We start from the raw sequence: 15,864 nt of genomic DNA on the forward strand, positions 1-15,864 counted from the left end.
TGGATTCGTGTTTGAAAGCTTTTTTTTCTATTTTTTTATCATATATGGCTTACTTTTAATTTACTAATTAATTTCATAAACATTGTATATTCTAGAGTAATTTACATTTTAAGTCATTTAATTTAGCATCAATTTTCATTTAGATCACAAACCTTTATTTTTAATCAAACTTCAGCACTAGACTTTTATCATTAACGGATTAAGTTATTTATGATAAGTCCATTAATTAGTTCTCATGGAAAATTGGCTCAAAAATATATAGGTGATTCAACATGAATTACTTAATGGAGTTAGTATAAGTGATTGAATTTGTTGATAAAAGTTAAGTGATGTAATTTGATGAAATTTTCATAAAAATTTATATTAATTCAAATACCTAAAATAAAAATTATCTTTTTTTAAGAGAAAATTCATTAATCCATTTCATGAATGGTATCATACAATTCGGGTAAAAGAAAAAACAATAAATGTCTATTATTGGTGGTGAAGGACAAGTTCCATCAACACGACAAAGGCTTCAACTTCAGTATCAATAGAACATTATGACATGTTGACAATCGACTTTGTCATTGTAACACCCCTTACTTGAGACCGTTGCTGGAGTCAAGCACGAGGCATTACTTAGCTTATCTTACTAATTCGGAGCTTAAAAATTTACTTTGAAAATTAATTTCACTATTTACAGCAAACCTGTCCAATCGCACAGCAGTTACTAAATTGATTATAACTCGAGCTATGGGAGTCAAAATTTAATTCCGTAAATTTTCCTTGAAACTAGACTCATATATATTCCTACCATAAAATTTTTAGAATTTTTGGCTTATCCAATTAGTACAGTTTATTAGTTAAAGTCTACCCTGTTTCACCACCTGACTGTCCTGACCTTTTGCCCCTAAAAATAATTTTTCTCACTGTAGGATTTTCATATGAAGTTATTACTTGTTTCTAAATAAAATAGACTCAATAAGAAATCTAAGAATGTAAAATAAAACTCATAACTATTTTTTTTTAAATTTTTAATGATTTTCTAAACTCAGAACAGGGTACGCCAAAAACAGATCTGACTCTATCTCACTAAAATTCACATATCTTAAAATATAAAATTCATTTTACTACACCGTTATTTTTATATGAAAATAGACTCAACAAGATTTAATTACATATATTATTCACCATCTAATTCATTTTATACTATCCTAGGTGATTTTTTAAAGTCACGTCACTGTTGCTGCCTGAATTCTGTTTCTTTGCAAAATTTTACCTTTTCATGATTTTCATACATAGTTTATCACCTAGACTTTTATAACAACAAACACTTTAATAATTAACCATTTTAGCAGCCATTCATCATCAAATAATTACACACCATTCTTTAGAAAAATCATAATTACAAACATGCAAAATAACTAAATCCCTATACATTCCATAACTCAAACGTGTTTCATCATAAAATACCGAGCAGTTGTGGTTAATAGTGTGGACGATCTCTGACTTCTTTAAGATCCTTGAAATAGCTTTGTAATACTAAAAGAGAAAGAGAAATAAAAGAAGTAAGCATAAAGCTTAGTAAGTTTACTAGCAAATAAATAACAACATTAAACACAAATAATTAAACTCAAGTGTCTATATCTCTAGTTTACTTTTTAGTTAATCTCATTCTAGTTCTCTTGCTTATTTACTTGGAATACTTGTGTGCATAACTTACTCTTCTCTTGCTGCATCGTTGAATATCAATTGATAATATAACAAGTTCTTAACTCTTATAACTTACCTGAGCTTGCCATTTATGTTTTTAACTAAACTTTCCTGAACATGATTCGTTTATTAGCCCGTTGAGCTACATTGGAACAATAAGGATACTCGGGTCTCTTCTAATAATAACATGCCAAAGCCATGTCCCAGACATGGTCTTACATGGGATGTTCTCATGTCGGTGCCCATGCCATGTCCCAGACATGGTCTTACGGGGGACCTCTCATCTCGGTGCCAACGCCATGTCCCAGACATGGTCTTACATGGGACCTCTCATCTCGGTGCCAAATATAGCCCAATTCACCAACTTAGTCTTCAACTTTATTCTTTCATTTGTCTAACCTCGAGTTTCGTTCTTCTTAATTATGGAGCTTGGAAGCTTGAAAACCCTAACTATGGCTTCCCCCCTTGCTGATTTCGTCCTAATAAAGAAGATGATGATATTTGTCATCTTTTTCCTTTTTAATTCTTTTTATTACTAGATTACCAAATTGCCCTAACTTAAAAATTTCCTATTTCACTTATCTCATGTCCATTTTTGTCTACCAACTTAACCAATGGTCTAATTACCATATAAGGACCTCCAATTTAAAATTTCATAACAATTGGACACTTCTAACATGTAGAACTCAACTTTTTCATTTTTTACAATTTAGTCCTTTTGACTAAATTGAGTGCCCAAACGTCGAAATTTTCGAACGAAATTTTCAAGAAATCATTTTGTGAAATTGTAGACCATAAAAATATAAGAAAAATAAATTTTTCTTCATCGGATCTGTGGTCTCGAAACCACTGTTCTGATAACCTTAAATTTGGGCCATTACAGTCATAATTCAAGCATGTCATTTTTAGAGTGACTGCAAGCAACTATCATGATAAGGAAATTAGCTCCGGATGTTCCAAAGTAGTGGGCGAGCAAAATCTGCAAAAGAATTGAGCATCCATTAAACTAAAGAGGACAACGACAAAATCATCCCTAAAATCACTTGTAAAAGCAATATTACATGCAAAAACAAGACTAAAAAATGTGTTACAAGAACAGATAAAAACTTCTAAAAGTAAAGATTTATTAAGTAGTGGAAAACAAAAAAGAAACATATAAAACACAAGATTACACGAATCCAAACCGACTCATAAAATCATTTATTATTAGAAAATACTCTCAAAACTGAAACAAATTAATAAGCTGACGAAAAGCCACCCACTTTTCAATAGAAATTGATGGTGGTTGTGGAGTTTCAGCGAAAATATGCACCATTATTTGTTTATCACAACTTGTGAAGACATCAATAGATACTCATAAAATAAGTTTGCAAATTAAGAAGAGATAAGACACATTGAGTGAATGAGGAGAAAAAAAACGGGTTGGTAGGAGGGACAAAAAGGCAGATAATAGTCAATGCGGAGACTAACATGATCACTGAACAAAACAAAAGAGAAAAAAACAAACAACTTAGAAAAAAGAAAGAAGGGAAAAGCTTTTAGGGTTTTCCCGAACTTACAAATGTTGAAATTATCTTTGTTACATGAGTGTACATTACAAGATGGCACCATGAAGAAAATATATTACAATTTTAAGTTAGAAACTATAGAATACTTAATAAAAGCTTAACGTGTTGAATAAAAAAAAGAAAATTTAAATTAAAAAAAATATGCAAAGCGAAAAGAGAGAATAAATCATGGAGATAAGGAGGAAGTTAAAATTTTTGTTTGAAGGAGTCGAGATAAAATTTTAAAAATTTGAGAGGGCGGAAGCTAAATATTTTATTCTAAAATGATTTAGATTATATAATTAATTTTTAAGAGTGGTCAAAATTAAAATTTTTTATTTATTTAAATGATTGAAGGACTTAAAATAAATAATTAATAGGTGACAGGGATTATTGATGAAATTTTCTCATTTGACCATGGGACCAAGGCCCCTGCATAGAGAAAATATTGAGAAGAGTAAAGAGAGAAATCAGATAAAGAAAAGAAATAAAAAAAATTAGAAAATTTTTAATATATTTCAAGAAGATTTTTTTTTTGTACAACTCAAATGCTAGGATCATTAGTCAGCAATTCCTGTGACTTGATCGAGTTTTGATGTTTAATTTTTTTTATCTCATTTTTTATACCTAAATTATTTTTCCGTTAGAATTTTGGGTCTAAAAAATTAACAATATTAAAATAAGTGTGGCATACTCAATTAATGAGAGAGCATAACATGTTAAACTTTTATTTATGTCATCAATAACATGACTATTAACCGCTGACCAACGGTTGGTCGACGCTCACTTGGACAAATTGATGTCCAACTTAATTTAAATTCGGACAATCATTTTTCATGTTTATTTTGAATATGAATGAACGTATAGAAAGTATAAAAATTATAAATTAAAACAAAGGTGCGTAGAAAAATATATAAATTATTAAAAAGTTAAAATTATTTAAAAGTTGTAAAAAATGTTCACTAAAGGACTAATATACATAGAGACTCAAATTTGTATTCCCACCCCACATGCACCCTTATTCATCATCTTCGAAACGAAATTAAGCCTAACCCTCCCCGGGCCGAAGCAAATTTGTTAAGCTTCTAGTTAATTGAACCCATAATTTATATGAAAAGTCAACATGAAAATATCTTTAAACGATTTTTTTTTTAAACATTTTGATGAATATTCAATTGTTTGAATGGTTGAAATTGATGAAATAATGAGCTTTGTGTTCATTGTTTAATAAATTTTTAAATTGGGCACATGAAAAAATCTACGTATTTTGTATAACTTTTATTTTTTAAAATTATTTATAATTTTTAAATTTCTTTTATTATTTTTAATTATTTTTTATAATATTTTGAATTATGTTCCTAATGAATTTAAACAAGTAATTATCTATATTCAACCGAACTAGATGGCCACATGTTTAAATTCATTTTGGACATGCATTTTAAGTTCTTATTTTTATTTTTTAGGATTTTTTAATATTTTATAATTTTTAATAATTTCTACAACTTTTTATAATATTCTAAACTACGTCCAGAATGAACCTGGTTAATATCTGTCAACAACGGCCAACGACCACATCATCGATGACATGAAAAAGTCAGACATGTGGGGTGTTCTCATTGATTGAGTGTGCCACCAACTTTTTTAACATTATTATTTTTGGACCAAAAACTATAATTAAAGAATAGTTTAGGTACCAAATTGAAATAAAAAAAATTTAGAAACCAAAATGAAAAACGAGTATAATTTGAGGGCCAAATGTGACATAAACCAAATAAGAACAATAAAGTGATAAATGCAAGGGCAAAAATTAGAAGGAAAAAAAAAAGGAAATAAAGAAGTAGTGAAGGTCAAAAGTGAAGTAAATGAAAAGTCGAAAAAAAGTGAACAACAAATAAAAAATTATCTAAGAAAATGAAACTAATAAATAAGGATTGAGTGAAGAAGAGTAAAGGAAAATATTAAAAATAATTTCAATGAAAAAATAAAGTAGGTATGAAAATTATATAAAATTAAAGAATTATTAAAAAAATTAAGGGTTAGAGAAAATAGGGAATAAAAGAAGAGATGAGGACAATTTTTTTTCCAAGACAAAGAAAAGAATATGTGAAGATGAAGTATATAAAAGGAAAAAAAAAGGGTGAGAGGAAAAAATTCTTTACTTTTTTTTAAGTTACTTGTCTTATTTTAAAAAAAATATTACCAATTAAGTCTTAATTTATTTAATATCATTGTTGCAAAAACTAAAAGGATGTGAGTTTAAGCTTATATTAAATCTTAGTTGGTATCACTTTTTTTTGGAATAAATATAAAACTTAGCTTTTAACATTTATATTTTTTTGTCAATTTGGTCTTTATTCTTTGTTTGAACTAAATTTGACCCTCAATCTTTTAAAATGAGCCAATTTTGACCATCAACTTTTAGAAAGAAAAAAAAAGTCGAAATGATTTTTTTAACGAGAATACTGACTAAAATGTTAAAATTTTAAACATAACAACTTACATGACAATCTACATGTATATATATATAGATTTATTTTTTATAATTTTTGAATTATTTGTTGACATGGCATATAAGACAAACAATGTTATATTAGCATGATATGGATATAGACTATCATGTCAACAATGTTAAAAATTTATGTTTTATTCATTGTTTCTATTAAAAAATTATTTAACTCTTTTTTAAAAGGTTAAAATTCAAATTTAATCAAATTTATCATTATGTTTTTTTTAAAATATGATAAAATTTCATTAAAAAGACTTTCACCATACAAGCAAAGAGCGCATAAGGGAGCAAAAAGCAATGCCCCATTACATAAGGAAGTATCCACCAACTTTGATTTTCGAGTTTTAATTTTCAAGTCCACCAATATGCTTCCTTTAGATCTTAAAACCCACCGAAACCAAGCCAATGATAATATAATCTTTCTACCATATTTAAGTACAATAGTTCTCGCGACAGACATGAAAATTCACATCTCAATATTTTTTTTTTACTCAGCAAGAAAAGTCAATATTATCAAAGGAAAATGAGCATTACCCCCCCAAAAAAGAAGCAATGACCATAGAAAAAAAAAGTACTATTACAGAGCAATACCTATGTTGAGAGCGTTGATTTCGGTTGTGCGGTTGTATAAGTTATATTCATCTTCTTCAATTTCACATGTATGATTTAGTTATTGAATTTTATTTTCATTAACAGGAACTCTTTCTTTAAAATTCCCTTTAGATATAGAATTACTTCCAAAAATTCATCATGAACCCCTTGAAATTTACCTTTTCCTCTACCTCGACTAGTCATCCTTTACAATAACATATATGTTAAATATGAATAAAAACATATACAAAAATAATAGTGTTTAGTCGAGTCCCACGTTATAGTAGGGAAGCTATGTATATTCAGGAAGCTTTGTCTTGGCTCAAATCACTGCAAAAAGATTATATATAATTCTAGAGTTTAATTACTTGAAAGTAGTTAATGCATTGAATCCGCGTACATATATTCTTCCAAGTTTGGTTTGATCTTACAAGATTGTTTAATGTTGAAATCTCAGTCTCATCATTAGTCCTTCCAACGGACTCGACGGAAGACAAATAAGGCGACTCACAATCTTGTTAGGGTGGCACTCATACAATAATATTATCACAAGAACAAATTAAGTAATTGACTCTCTTAATACATTCACCTATACAAGTCTCTCACTTTGCTTTTAGACTTGCTTACATACAAAGATCTATATCAATTCCCCATAAACAACAAACAATGTAAATATGAACTTTTAACAACTCAGCAACTAGAATCAGGATTCAATCCAAAGCCCACAATTTAAGAGATTGTCTTGGGTAATTTCGAACTAATCTAATCACCAATATAAGATTACTCAATAATATGATATTCTATAATGGGCGAGATATCAATTGTATAATTAGTATAGCCCAAATAATCTATTTAATAAATTGTCAACACCTTTAATATAAAAATTGTCTCAAACAGATTTGATAATCAAGGGAGTAAACACTCCCTCTAACACCAAATTAAGAGTTTCAAAATTTTCAACAATTAATATATATATATACACGATGTTATTATTTCAACTAAACTTTTAAAATATGAAACCAAGTAAATTAAATTTTATATTAATATACTACAAATTCTTGTAATAATTTACTATTAACTTTTTAATATGCTATAAGAATTAATTAGTTTCTCGTTCAAAAAATAGTATCAGCTGAAAACAAAATTGTATTTAAAAGGAAATGAAAGGAAAACTAGCTTTTATATATAAACTTTTCTATTTAACGCTGCACCGGCATTATCGGCCTGCAAAAATGGAGTGACTTGCTCTGATAGTTCCTGAAAGAAATGAAGCCCAAGTCTCTTGATCTTACTACGTTCGTTATTGCCTCAGTTACACAGTTACCTTCTTTGTATATATGCACTACTCGAACCACCCAAGACCACTGCAGCATTTGCTGGATTGCTCGGATTAAAGCGTTTGCAAAAACTTTCGTATACGTCTAGCCAATTAGCTTAACTGCCGCCATGCTCTCCATCTTAAGAATGACCTGCTGCGCACCAACTGCCCAAGCCATTTTAAGGCCATCGTATGCCCCCCAAAGCTCAGCATTAGAGTCTGTCGAAGTGCCAACCTTCCTTGCAAAACCAGCAAGCCATTTCACAGCATGGTCACGCATTACACCACCACAAGTGGAAAGTCTCGAATCAGTCATACGTACTCCGTCACTGTTTATCTTCAACCACCCCAAAGGGGGGGGGGGGATTCCACCTTATCCACAGCAATTCTTCAGTCCTTGTGGGCTGTGTGATTTCCAATGTTTCTCGATATGGGTGTTGCAAAACTCATGCCATAACCGAACGCTTCTCTCCCATACCCCCTCTCACAGTCAAAGATCATCTTATTGCGTCTCGACCATAGACACCAGCAAACAATACCGAACCATACATCCCAATCCCTTGTATTTCTAGCGAAACGTTCAGGACTGGAGACATTCACAAAGACCCATTCCTTTATATCCATGCTCATACACTTAGCCAGCTTTTCCCGCTTAATTTGTTTTGCTTGAATTTAAAAGGGATAATGTCACATTTGGTACCTATACTTTCATGAAATATCTAATGTAGTATTTGTACATTGAAAATGTTCAATGTTGTACCTAAACTAATAATATGCATTTTATTATGGTACTTGCAATTTCATATAATGTTGAATGTGGCGCATGTACTTTGAAAATATCCAATGTGATACCTAAACTATCAATATGTGTTTTATTACGGTATCTGATGTTAATATCTTAGTGAATTGCTAAACTAGCCAATGAAAATTTGACATGTAGAATTCTTTTCCAAATCATCAAATCCATGTAGATAATACAATATTATGTGAAAAGCTAAATAAAACAAAAAGTTAAATTAAAAAACAAATAACTAAACATATGATTAATAAAAAAATATTAAACTTAAGCTGAAACATCATTTTCTGTATTTAAGTAAATGATCATCTTCTCCAAAGAAATTTCCATTTGAAATAATATTTTTAACTGATTTTTAGTAACATTTTTATTACCCACGAAAATACAAGTATAATCATGTAAGTCTAATATTTAGTTCTTTTTATTAATCATATGTTTAGTTATTTGTTTTTTAATTTAATTCAATTTATATTTTTGTTTCATTTAGTTTTTCACATAATATTACATTATCCATGTAGACTTGATCATTTGAAAAAAATATTTGTGTCAATTTATCATTAGCTAGTTTAACAATTCACTAACGATGTTAAAACCAAGTACCATAATAATACATATATTGATAGTTCATGTACCACATTGGACATTTTCAAAGTAAAAATACCATATTGAACATTTTATAAAAGTATGTGTACCAAAATAAAATAAATATTGATAGTTCAGGTACCGCATTAGATATTTTCAAAGTACAAGTACTACATTGGACATTTTATAAAAGAATAAGTACAAAATGCAAAATTATCCCAATTAAAAATTTATGCAAATCACTTTTGAATAGATTTTAATTTTAATTTAAAATAAATTATTAAATAAAGTTATCTAATTAACATATTTTATCTGTAATTAAGAGGTGATATTCGGTAGGCATTTATGTCAATTAACACTTGCCAAGTTATCATGTATTGGATTTTAAAATTTACTAAAAAAAATTAAAAGTTACAATATTTAAATATAAAAATAAATATGAGTACATGAAATTATTCTTAAAAAATTAATGATTATATTCCGTTTGTAACTCGTAAGTGTTTAAATCGATACTGAATTTAGTCAATAATTTTATTATATATATAATCTAATAAGATGTCTCCTTTGATATCAATGATTGAGTTAGAAAAAATATTTTACGATAATAAAAATGTAATTTTATCATTTAAATAATTTATATCTTTATCATTTATAAAATGTTAAATCAAATTTTTATCATCTTTGAGGGTTAAATTGTAATTTTATCATTACTAATTTAAAATTTTATAAATTAAAAAAGACCTAAATTAAAAATTTACCATTTTAGGGTGGCCATGGCCCTCTAAGTTCTCTACTAAGCTCGACCACTATTTGAGATATTAGAACATTTTCTCTTCCCAACCTTTAAATGAAATGATAAATACAGAAACTATAAATAAGAATTAATACCAACTCATCTCTTTAATTTATTTCAGTTAAGCTTTACTCCGTAAAGGGGAGAGCTTACAACACAGTAATTGACTAAGCAAGCAACTACAGTACATGACACTTATTTCTAGCTGAGGATTAGTACCGTAACAATAAAAGATAAAACAAAGCATGAAAATGGAAAAAATGTTTTTTTAATTACTTTCCCACGATTAATTTGGCTCTTGCATGTCCTTCGTTGATTTGGAACTGCTCCCCCAGACCAAAGTGAGCCATCAACAACCAAAAGAAGGTAATAAGCTCTCCACCTTGGCTTACATCTGCTGCATGTGTACTTGCTCGGCAATGACTAGCCGCATATGACACTAATTCCACCCACACTTTGCTCATTATTTTCCACTTATTGTTCATCTTATTTAGCTCTTTGGCCAGCATACATGCATCGAACAACACTGATTTACTTCGGTCTCCCTTCACTTCCTGAGGGCCAACATCCGTCCTCACACCCAGTAATTCTTCGCAAGCCTTCTCGTCCTGATTTCGATGTAAATCCCTTATCTTAAAGAACCTTTCAGCCTCAGCACATGTGTCACGAAATCTTATTTTCCCAATACCCGCCACAGCAGACATCATGGTTGGCCGAAATACTAGAAGATACAGCATGTAATCCGACAGGGTTTTACTGAACTGTCGATATGTCAATTCCTCATGCTTATTATCTTGTTGATCTGTCGGATTCTCCGTGTCATCATCCTGCCGGTTATTCTTCTGATCCTTCTCATTATCACGGTGGTAGCACAGATCTGTGGCAATGTGCCACAAGAGAATGCTCTCATCATAGGGAACATCAATTAGATACTTCACTAACTTGCCACGTTCTGGTTCTTCACAAGCATCAGTCAAAGCCCATTCACCTCTGGCTGAGGATATTCTCTTTGCGGTTTCTGGAGTATCTGCAAACTCAGATTTTGTTTTTAGCTCCTCAAAGATGAATTTCCATAGGTCCAGGCTGAATGGCTCGAGGGACACATACACCATCTCATCCATAAAATCTTTCGCACAAAAGAAAAAGATTTTTTCGAAACAGGGCCAAAAAATTTTACCTAGACCTTTTCTAATAGGGTTTAAACATTTTTCAATGACGTGGCAAATGCAGGTAGCACATTTATTAAAACATTCATAGAGTTTCAAGAAACGAAGTATGCTTTCAAACATGATCTGCCACCAACTAGGGAATTCATGGATGCTTTTCCTATTGCTTTTCAGACAGTACCTTATTAAGTTGTGTGACGAGATGGATCCAGACCACCTTCGAACTACAAGGGGAGTGGCAAGTAGTTTGTGTTCGGAATTGTGCTTGTACTTATAGTTACATGTACAATTCTTCCACCATGGCCTCATGAGGACAAGAAAAGCTTTATAGATGGGTGCCCACCAGGGTGGACATTCAGGGTCCTTTATAGAAGCAATACTCCGATCTGAGAAAATGAGCATAAAGATGGCTATTACATCCAGGGCAATGGCACCAAGAAGCAAGGTGTAGGTGATTCCAATATCAACTCCACGGAATTCATGTTTGTTTACTTTGAAATAAAAGATTCCAAGAGTAGCCAAAACACACGCAAGAGCTAGGAATCGCAAAATATAGCCAACATAGATCTTCTTCGTCTTCAAGTGTAGAACTTCCACCTTGGTATAGAGAGTTCCATACAGGAAGTTGAGTTCAACCTCAATTACCCTTAGAGCATCTTCAGGGTCCCTAATTTTGAAGAAATCACGACTCTCGTCGCGCTCACGAAAGCTGAAGATGAGATCAACAACAAGTCCCTTGAATGTTTGGAAGTATTTATAAGCATAATGCACCACCTCCAAGTCCTTCAAGCGGTCCGTCTTAGGTGGAATATCAGAAGCCTTGGCTTCTTTATCAGGCTCCAGTGTCGAACTGATTTGTGTTGGGAGTTTATTCTTTTTCTTGAAGTCATATTCCTCCATAAGTTTAGCATAGTTGGGCCCAGGATCTGGCTCTTTGAGCATGGAATCTCGAAATTTGTCCAAGCTCGCGTTATACAAAGCACTTGTCCGCTCACCGTACTTGATCATACCAGCCACAAACATGAGTAATGTGGGAATCCATAGGTTCTTATTGGGAAGTGACTGGATGAAGACATAAATAACAGCCCCTGCTTGAAAGCCAAGGCCCAGAAAGTGTCGTAGCCAAAGCTCATTATCTTCGAGAGCAAAAGCTGTGATGGTATCAGGGCCTCCGAGGTGTAATAGAAGGAAGGGCGCCCAAAATGCTAACAGATCACTATTCTCCTCGGGATTCTGGTTGGCCTTGTGGCCGACCATGTCATATTGATTGCGTTGGCTATTGGAGATGAGACCAACAGCAAAATTGGCAGCTGCGTCAGCCAGCAAATATGCAAACCAAATGAGGATGATATTGAATTTTCCTCTGGCAGATTTTCTGAGTGGAGCCACCATAATCAATAGGACCTGCAACCAGAGACTGAACAAAATGGCCCCTCGAATGTTCCATCGATCCCAAATACTTTTCACTGCTTTAGTGATGTGTAGAGGGATGTAAGGAGGCATGTCCCCCCTTCTACGCTCTTTTCACTCTTCTCACTTGGCTCTTGTTATGGTTTGGTTGGGTAGAGGTTTGAGTAGGAGTTAAATACTACAGAGTTTTAAACACTAGTGCTTTCTTAGCTCTTACAAAATCCAATCTTTCGTCATTCATCTTCCTCGACATTAAAGCTAAAGCTTGTGATAGAATAGATACCAACAAAACTTTAAAGAGAAAGCTAAAAAATTAAAGCCAAAGTAATCATAAAACTAATATGTCCATTGTTTATACTAATGTGTTCAGTAAAGTATGATATATTTATTTTCCTCCAATTTTGGAATAACCCAAGGTCATCACACGTTTATACTTGGCTGTGATTCTTAAGTAAGGAATTGTTAAAATATAACACTTTTTTTCTTTTTGCACTTTTATCTAACACAGACATGGTTTATACTTTTATCCAAAATATTGCAAATAAAAATGATTTAGGAAAACAAAACTAACAAAAAGAATGAAGGAAGGAAGAAGTGGAAAGGAAAAAAAAGTAGGAATATAAATTATATAAAATTAAATAATTATAAAAGAAAGAAGGATGGAGACTTTTTTTTTTTTTTAGAAATAGAAAAGAATAAGTGAATATCAAGTAAATAAAAGGGAAAAGGGAATAAAGGAAAAAGAAAGACTAAACTATTATTATCAAAGTGCAACAATTTAAGTTGAAGAGTCTATGTATAAGTGGTAAATATACCATCTTATTATAGATTCGGATTATATCTCTTTAAATTTTAAATTTCACTTTTTATCTTTATACAATGTTGAAGTTTGAAAAAAAATTCAACCTTGAATTTTAATTTTAGTTTTTCAACTTTTATAATATTTTTGGTTAATCTAAATATCTTACTCTGATTAAAATCTTGACTTGAATTTCTAAAGATCGTTAATATCGTTAAAATTCTCCATTAAATTCAAGTCTATTATAATATAGGTTCTGGTCATAGACACACTGCATAAAACTACCCATAGTCCTTCTCTAACCCATAAATAGAAGGATAATATTTTTCAGCGTACTTGAATCCAAATCCTTCTATATTGGCAACAATAACATGCCAATTAAATTAAGACTGAATTAGTAAATGGAGATTAATGTTTGTAGAAAAGAAATAAAAATTCTAATTAGGTCTCAAGTAAGTTAATCCAATGCAAAGCTTGGACAATATCATAATAGTAATTAGGGGTGTGCAAAAGTTTCACAAACCCAAAATGAATGGAACCGAAAATTTTCTTCTTTTTTTTTTTAAGGTTTAGTCGATTTCAAAGTTTAGTTTAATTGATTTATTCACTCAGTGTTCAATTTTAATATTTTAAATTAAATAAATCAAATAAAAAATTAATTATTAGACCCCAAACCCATTTACATACCTAAATTCAAAATAAAATAAACACTCAATATATATTCCCAATGCTCAGTAAAACCCCAACCCAACTGATTTATCAAACACTAACAGCATGTTTGGTTCTTAATCCCCATTTAATCTGTTGTTTGGTTGGTTGTATTACCATTACGTCCCAAATCTATTCCTTCCCTAATACACCCGGTCTCGTAATAGCTATTCCCCCCATCCAGCGCCGATTAGAGAATCCTTACCCCATTTCTTATTTTCGTTTCCTTTTTCTGCCCTCATAGAGTTCTGCTTCTTCTTCCATCGGCATTGCAGATCTATCCTCATTTCTTCTGCTTTCATAACAAATCCTCAACATTGTTTCATCGGGGGCCGATTTCAGGTATGAATCTTTGCTTCAACATTGTCTTCGGCTTTCTCTGTTTTAATTTTTCTCTCATTTATTCGTTTTTTTCGTTTGGGTTTTGTTTGAATGCAAGCTTTTGTTCCATGGATTTGTTATCTCAATCGGCTGACACTTCATCAACGCTCTCTTTAGGGTTAGTTTCATCTTCGCCGCAGTTTATACTGGGTTACTATTGCCCGGAGATAGGATCATGGGATTGGATACTCCATCAGGAGGGAATACCAGTCATGGGTATTATACCCCACATGGTAGAAAAGTATCTTCTGCTTCAATTTTCTTTGAGAGTTTGCCATATAAAGTGAATCCACAAACTGGGTATATAAATTATGAGAAGTTGGAATAGAGGGCGCTTGATTTTAGGCCTAAGATATTGATTTGTGGTGGTAGTTCGTATTCGAGGGAATGGGATTACGGAAGGTTTCGACAGATTGCAGATAAGTGTGGTGCTGTTTTGCTTTGTGATATGGCTCAAATCAGTGGACTTATTGCTGCTAAGGTCTGCAAGCTGTGAAGAACTGTAATTATTTGATAGGTTATTTGCTTTATGTGTTGCACTAAGGCTTTATTCATGATTTATAGCTTCTGAAATATACCTGTTTATCCTGAAAGTTTTGGTATTCATGTGGTAGAATTTGCCAATTTTCCTGAAAGTGTTGTTGCTCTTGCAAGAGAAAAGGCTGCTGAATTGGAAGATTTCTCACCGACTTCAATCATTTCAACTGGTGCTGGACAAGAGGTTTGGCTGTTATTTTCTTTGTTATAATACTTAGTGTTCAATTTTGATATTTTACATTGAATAAATCAAATTTATTAGACCCAAAACCCAATTACATACCTAAATTCAAAATACAATAAACACTCAATATATATACCCAATACTCAGTAAAACCCCAACCCAACTGATTTATCAAACACTAAATATACATTTCATCTTTGGTTTCAAGTCCGAGAAAGTATGGGAGAATTTTAATTGATAAAGTAATTTTAGTTAGACAATTTTGTTAAACATACTTCCAGGACTTTAGATTTCAGTTGAGCAATACTGCAGTAACTATTGATTTTGACGTAATAATTTGAAAAATCAAAAATTTTCGATTCAGTTGGTTTGATTTAATCAATTTTTATGATTAATTTAGTTTATTTAACTTTTAATATATAAAATCCAAATTATCTAGCCGATTGAATTTTATGATTAATTGATATAGACATTATTACTAATGCAAGAAGACGTAAATTTGAATGCTTTAAAGCACATTATCCTCCTATTTATAAGTTAAAAAAAGATTGAATAGTTCTAGTCATTATAAATTTGAATCTTCTGAACCGAAATGCATACCCATAGAAACATTTAAAATATTCTTTTCCTCAAAAAGTAAATTCTTACACCTATTCTATGCCAAAATATAATAACCGTACAATAAAGTAACATTTAAAAGACAATAAAATGATGTGCCTGCTAGGCAATCCAGGCCCGTGGCACAAGCGACAACTACAACGAAATCTGAAAAAGCTCATTAGGAACCAACCTCTCACCTCTCGCAACAATGCAGTCTGGGAGAATCAAATATGAAGCAAATTTCACTGATA

General features: G+C 31.3%; 1 protein-coding gene across 1 annotated transcript; it reads right to left on the reverse strand.

Annotated features, from left to right (window-relative positions):
• Positions 1–9,916: 9,916 nt before the first annotated feature.
• Positions 9,917–12,620, reverse strand: LOC107946657 (uncharacterized). The gene has a single exon (XM_016881072.2). It carries the CDS (start codon positions 12,495–12,497, stop codon positions 10,101–10,103), a length of 2,397 nt encoding a protein of 798 aa, XP_016736561.1. The 5' UTR covers positions 12,498–12,620; the 3' UTR covers positions 9,917–10,100.
• Between the last annotated feature and the right edge of the window lie 3,244 nt (positions 12,621–15,864).

The sequence above is a fragment of the Gossypium hirsutum genome, chromosome D12 (assembly GCF_007990345.1).
Source record: "Gossypium hirsutum isolate 1008001.06 chromosome D12, Gossypium_hirsutum_v2.1, whole genome shotgun sequence".
Classification (NCBI taxonomy): Eukaryota; Viridiplantae; Streptophyta; class Magnoliopsida; order Malvales; family Malvaceae; genus Gossypium; species Gossypium hirsutum.